The 6870-nt window shown below is 45.2% G+C and overlaps 1 protein-coding gene across 1 annotated transcript in view; it reads right to left on the reverse strand.

Moving 5' to 3' along the window:
• The window catches only part of lats2 (large tumor suppressor kinase 2), a 28858-nt gene that overhangs the window by 4126 nt on the left and 17862 nt on the right, over positions 1-6870 (reverse strand). Inside the window, exons 3-4 of the mRNA XM_056390237.1 lie at positions 2294-2426; positions 514-2111 (exon numbers count right to left, since the gene is read on the reverse strand). Coding sequence (XP_056246212.1) covers positions 514-2111; positions 2294-2426 — 1731 coding nt within the window. The remainder of the gene's footprint in view (positions 1-513; positions 2112-2293; positions 2427-6870) is intronic.

Genomic DNA, 6870 nt, shown 5'->3' on the forward strand with positions numbered 1-6870 from the left:
AGTGTCTGAGTCTGGCTGTGGTATTTTTTTTCTCCTCTGAGAATGTCTTTCATTCGTTTTTAAAGTGGGTCAAAAGAGGCAGAGGCCAAAGTCATGACTCAAGACGAGCTCATGCAAACACAAGTGTGAACGCACCGACTCCTCGTACCAACACAAGGGTTTTGTTGTCTGAAACAAAGTCCTGAGGGAGAATAACCTCTCGGACATCACTGCTCCGTACAACTCATTATCATTCTCAACTGCTATACAGACACAAGACCTTTAACTAGTGGGTTCAGGTTTTAGACCATTAACTACAAACAGCTCATACATTACTTCTGACCAAGAATGTAGATGATTTTCAACATAAAAGACAGCAACTGATTTAACTCTCTTTCAAAATAAACTACCAGAGACTGGATGACTCTGATGTCCGCTGAAAAGCAACATTTAATAATGTAAACTTGGCTGTTTCTATGAAATTGAAACATAAAGCAGTTGATGAGCAGGGAGTTCGGTAACATGTCACCTCACCTTGGACATCTCTTGTTCCAGCTGAAGCCTGCGGTTGAGTTTCTGCTGGTAGGTCTTCATCACATTCTCTATGTGCTGCTCCATGTAGAACTTGAAGGCGAAAGGTGAGTAGGTCTTGATGCGCGACTCCCTCTTTTCCTCGTCGCGTCCGTTCTTCCTCACGGGAACGGGTGACGTCTGGATCTGCTTCTTGTCTTTCACCGTTTTCTCTCCCTTCCCCATCTTCGTCTTCTCCTTCACCTGCTGGCTCTCCTCTCCCTTTCCACTCCCTCCGCTGCCGTTGTGTGTGCTTCTGGCAGTAGGGTTGCTGAGGTCCTGAGCTCCACACATGGCTCCGGGTCCTTCCAGGGCCCCTGGTTCGCCAGCTGCCCCGGACATGAGCAGATTTTTGGGGTAAGGTGGTGGCGGGCAGCGTGGCTCCTGAGCAGGCTCAAGGGGGTAAGTCTCCTCTGGCATGTAGGCCAGAGGCTCTGCTGCATCCTGGGCCTGAGCAGTCATCCAGCCGGGGTGACACGGTCCCACAGCTGTCTTGGGCTCTGGCCTCATCACACGGATACTCTTGACCGGCTGTTGAATGGGCGGGGATGTGACAGCTGTGATGGTGTTGGGTGGGCCCAATGAGGGGTCCTGTTTTCCAGCTGTAGGAGGTGCAGCCATCGCAGGCCGGACACCGTTGGGCCCCGCGGAGCGACTGTTGAAGGAGTTGGTTCTGCTGGGGACACGCACCTCCCCCCTGAATGGGCCCTGGGGCTGGGGCTGCCTGGCTGGAGGGGCCCCTTCAGGGCCTGGAGGCCCCGCCCAGTGGTGCTCATACAGGTCCAGGTTGAGGCTGGCCCTGGATGGTGTCATCAAGCCCTGTGGCAGATCTGAGAAATCAGGGCCCATGGCTGCCACCCCACCAGGGGAACGGGACATCATGTGGACCTGGTGGGACGTGGGGCTGGCCTGTCGAGGGTGGGAGTGAGGGGGCAGGTACAGGTTGGCAGGATACCCTCCCCCGCCTCCTCCTGGCCCGTTCTGACCCATGGCCCCTTTCCCCTGCATGTTGACGTAGTTGTCTGGCGGCGCCATGGGGGGCGGTGCCATCTTGTTCTGGAAGGAGGGGGTCCTCTTGACACCATAGCCTGCAGGCTCCATCATGTGCGGCCTGGCATGACCGTAGTCATAGTGGGGACCTGGGACAGGGCCCCCTGGTGGCTGTGGCTGGAGTTGAAGAGGCTGGCCGGGGACGTTGTAGCTCATAATGGGCCCGTGCTGCTCCATGCTCCCGGGGTAGCCTTTCTGCTGGGCCCCTGGAGGGTACATGGTGTTGGCTGGGTTGCTCTGGGTGGCCATCACTGGTGGATAGGTGCCCATACTGGGAGGTCGACCCATTGGGTTTCCCATGGCAGGGCCTTGTGCTGCACCAGATGGGGGCATCATGTAGTTCATAACAGGGGGAGCACTCATGTAGGGTCTGGGCATCTCACCCTCAGGGCCGTATCCCGCCCCCTCATACATCGGAGCCCCCATCTGATGGTATGGAGGCATGGCACCTGCCTCACCTGAAGCCTCCAACGCAGGCCGGTGGTCCATTCCATTTGGCATGCCAGCTTTTCCTATTAGGAACAGAAATACATCTCAATATATTAACCATAAACAGCAATTTAATCCTAGCTGTCTGCTGTTGGTTAAAAAAGTAGATCAATAAGTGCAAACATTAAATGTATGTAGTTCAGAGAAATGTAGAGCATTTAAAATCCACTGGTCAAAAACTAACTTATTGAGGTTGTATTTGTACCTGGTGAAGTCTGCTTGATGACACGGACGATGAGTTCATTGCGGGGGTCAAGGTAACCCATTTTGCTGATGTACTCTAAGGCCGCTTCGATGTTCCTGCTTCCTGTCTGCTTCAGCGCCCGAACTGCCATCTCCTGTGAAGCACACACACAAACAAAAATGTTGAGAAACTTTTTGACACTTTTTTTTTTTTTATAATCTCTACTTTTCCAGCTTTTTGACACATTTAATGTCGTCAAAACCCAAGAAGCCGTACATGTTGACAAGTGACACAAGTTGGTCGGTGCCAAAAATGTGAAAATATATTAAAGTCTTATATAAAAACACACAAGAAAAACCTTTCTGCAATCATTTCTGCAACTAATCACACAAAAATACACACAAAAAAAACGGGCAGAGGTTAATCTGCTTTTGTGTCCATAAACCCAGAATAAAAAAAAACACAAACTTTAAAAAACACAGCGGCTCAGTAGGTGCTCAAGCACCTGCATCCTCTCCACTTAGGGTCACATACCAGTGACTTCCTGTGCCTGTCACAACAACACACAAAAAAAACACCACACCACCGAATCGAGGTCAAATGACTATTAGACATGGGAAAGTTATGTGAAAGGCAATGAGAAAGTGTAATAATGTTTTGTTTTTTAATCACCGTTTATTTTGTCGTGACATGTCTGATTTCAATATTAAAAACACACCTGAAATAATGTCAACTTGAGGAACTGAAGTGGTTGCGGTTGGGAAATATGATGAGTGAACAGTTCCTGAGTCTGCATCCAAAGAAAACTCTGAGCCAAGGCTCTTACTATAAAGCCACATGATCATTTGTAATGGGTGCAATTATTTCATGTGAGTGATTCATTTGTTGTAGTGCAGCAGCAGGGTGTGGTCCTGTGTATACCTCTGACAAGCTTCACTAGAAATGACTGGGTAAGATCTCCCTATAGTATACTGGAGTTACTGTTTTAGTTCATTTAACTCTAACAGCATAAACTCACTATCGTTACCCACCATTTCCCAAAGAATACTGTAGTATTCTACATTTCTGGATGGATTCTTTCTTCCTCCCCCTGCTCATTTCAATGATTTAAGAGTCAAAAGAGACTCAGAACTTGCTATGCTACGATTGTCAGAAACCCAAAACGTAGAATAGAAAATGTAGAAGAATTAACGCGTGGATATTGTGAAAAGGATCCAGGGAATTTGAAAGCATGCTGCGTTAAAAAGATCCCCGTTTGGCAGCCAACTGAAGTATTCACAGGAAATGTTAAGTGTTTGACAGTGAGCTAAGCACTTACCGCTATCGTATCAAAAATGCCTCTACAAATCACTTTAACTTTGACCTGATTTTGTTTGCGTAAGATACTAAAACCACTAAAATACCACAGGAAAAGCTTGAGATTGTGTTTCATTTTCAACTGTATTAAAGTGGACTGTGTGGCCAAGCAGCTTCCATATTTTCTCTTGAGGATCTATGCATCAGGTTGACCGCATTCTCCATCTTCTTCATGTAAAACTGTATTTTATTTTCTCTGTGGCTTGTCTCCAAACCATTGAGGTGGGGTGGGGTGGGGTGGGGGGCATCTGGAGCTGATCCCATGCCTGGAGACTTGCTCTCCAACAGGTGGGTCACTGTAAAAGCCCAGTGGTATGTAGGTCACCTATGTGAAAAATGCCGCAGCAAAAACGCAGTGCATTCCCCTCCAGTTTATCGCCTTTTATTAAACACCGTCAGTCATTCCTGTTGGTTCTTGTGTTAATTTAAAGCAGGAGATTTTAAAGAATGAGAAAATAAATTCAACACCCGCCCACACAGAGACGCTTGAACACGTTCTCAGGCTGGAGCAAGACACAGTAACCAACTGTGGCTCTGATTTATAGTTTGAAATGTTGGGCTCTATATCAAGTTAATAAAAAAAAGGGGGGGCGGGAGCCAAACTGACAGCTTCATAGACTTAAGTTATAACAAAGTGTGTGTCAGCTGCACCACTGCTACAGAATATTACAAGACTCAGGCCGCAGTGAAACAGCAGATAGTTACCTACTGTTATACAGTTCCTCTCCCACAGTATGTTGCATTAGGACGAGTGTCTCTATATGGCAGTTTACTTTGGATAGCACATATGATTTCTGTACTATATTAAGTTTGTCCATTATTAGTCCGCAAATGTTTCATATGTTTATCTACATCTCTTCCCATAAGGACGGATTTAATGGTTTTTACGTAATAGAGATTTAATGGGAGAACCCCAGTTCATTATAGCTTTTACTGAAATTCCTCTCTTTGGTGTTAAAGTGAAAACAGGGTCCTATAATGCGACCCTGCATGCAAATTAAAATTCCTTCAAGTGATGAGACAAAGCCGTCAGGCTATATTCATTTCCTGTTTTCTTTATACCAGTAAACATGTAAACAAACAGGACACCAAAGGGGAACATAAACACAACAGAAGATCTATCCTTCCCTCTCCGACGGAGAGACCCACACCTAGATGAGGAAACCCCCTCGAATGGCATATGACCTCACTGCAAAGACATTTCAACTCAGACCTCTGGCCGGGCCGCGCCGACAGAGCCGACGTTCAGCCCCGACGCTCAGCCGCCCCTGCTGGCCGCACGCAGTAGCAGCAGCCACAAATCACAGTCGTCTGGCTTTCACAGGTGACATTAAGTCTATGTCATGATTCAGACAGTCATTGGAGGGGGGGAGGGACTGAACCACCAACCCTGACAGAGTTAAATCCTTGCTTTATATCTGTATTCAAAAGTTTAAGCACCCCAGGGCATTTCTTTATTTTTGAAGTGAGGGGAATTTAACACAACTCCTGCAGCAAACATACATTAAAAATGAGCCTTTCTTTGTGCATTCATTCATTATCAATGCACTATTACCTTTTATTTCATGAACCCAAAAAATAGAAAATGTTAAAATAGTAACTGGGGTATGTGCAGGCAGTGTGACACAGTAAACATTGCGCACACACAAAGGGAACTAAATATCAGCACATTCAGGATGCAAATGTCCTGCAGTCAGCCAAGAAAGAGAAACTGAGAAGAGGCTTCAATAACAGGACAATGATCCAAAGCAGACCTCAAAATCCACCATGAACTACTTCAAGAAACACAAGCGGGAGCTTTTGGAACGGCCCCCCTCACAGTCCCCTGACCTGAACATGACTGAAAATCTGTGAGTAGATCTTAAACAGCTTAAAAATACCTCAGAACCTGAAGTGATCTGCAGGAAGAACAGAACGAAGAACAGAAAGCTGTGTATCTGCCACAGGAGGGGGGTTACTTTAATGACTTTGCAGGGTGCCCGACCAAGCTGAGGGTGCTTTTCAATGTAAAACTGGCAAACATGCATATTTATTAACTGCACTGTTTATTTTATTTCACTTTATCTTAGCTCGGTCTGATGTGCAAAATATGATTCAGAAAAATAAAAATCATATTGCGATTATTTTTGGCAGATATTGTGATTGCAATATGAGCAATAGTATGGTAGTTGTGAGTAACTGAATCCTCAATATCGTAAGCATATAGTTGTAGTTTTACACCATAAATATAAAAAATCTGGAGCTCTACCACAACTATAACATATGTATCATCGTTTATGGACTATTGAAAAGGTCTACGCATTACTCTTCTCAAAAAGACCATTTAACACCTGCAGCACATTGAGACTGCGGCTGCCAGATTTCTAACAAGAACCAGGAGAACTGGGCACATCATCCCTACTCTTAAATCTTTACAATGGCTTTGTGATCATTTTAGAAGATTTTAAAGTGCTGCTGCTAGTTTATAAATCAGTCAGCGGCCCGGCCGAGCAGTCGGATAAAAGTTCCCGGAGTCAGAACCAAAATGTTAAAACTGTAATTTAGCTACTAGGCTGCACACAGATGGAAGAAACCTCTTCAATGAGCAGAAACTTCAATCTACTTAAAAACTTTTCTTTTGCCTTTAATTAATTTTCTCCGATTCACTTTTTTCCTCTAGTACGTTTAGTGCCAGTGTGTTATTTACTTTTATTTTATTTTTCATCTTCATTATGATTTACATGTTTTTCTAAAGTAATTCTTTCCACTTTGAATGGTGTCTGTGTTTGAAAGGCGGTATTCACATTAACCTGCACGTCCTTCTATGTGATATTAAGACATTCGTAGTAACTGTTTTGAAACCGGTTATAAAATACCTCAATGACAACCTTAGGTTTTCGATGGTAATAAAAGAAGAATAATGTCCTCCAACAATAGAAACAACAAAATATATATCTGTCCCTAGAGTGTAAGGAAACACAAGAAGAGCCCAGGAGAGAAGTTTTATCCCGAAGCAGCCATTTTGTGCCCCTTCTCTCTGCGGTTTCTCAGACAGACTGGCCGTCTGTGTTCGTCAGGAGGAAACTAAATCAAACATAAATGGTTTAAAAGTAGAAGCGCGGGCAGAGTCAGCTCTCAAAGCCAGGAAATGCCAAGGCCACACACTTTCTATGCCTTCGGTAGTGTGTGTGTGTGTGTGTGTTGTCCATCACAGTGCATCTACATAGGTGTGAATACGCTTGAGCACACGCCTGCTTACGTCC

The sequence above is a fragment of the Seriola aureovittata genome, chromosome 11 (genome assembly GCF_021018895.1).
Source record: "Seriola aureovittata isolate HTS-2021-v1 ecotype China chromosome 11, ASM2101889v1, whole genome shotgun sequence".
NCBI lineage: Eukaryota > Metazoa > Chordata > Actinopteri > Carangiformes > Carangidae > Seriola > Seriola aureovittata.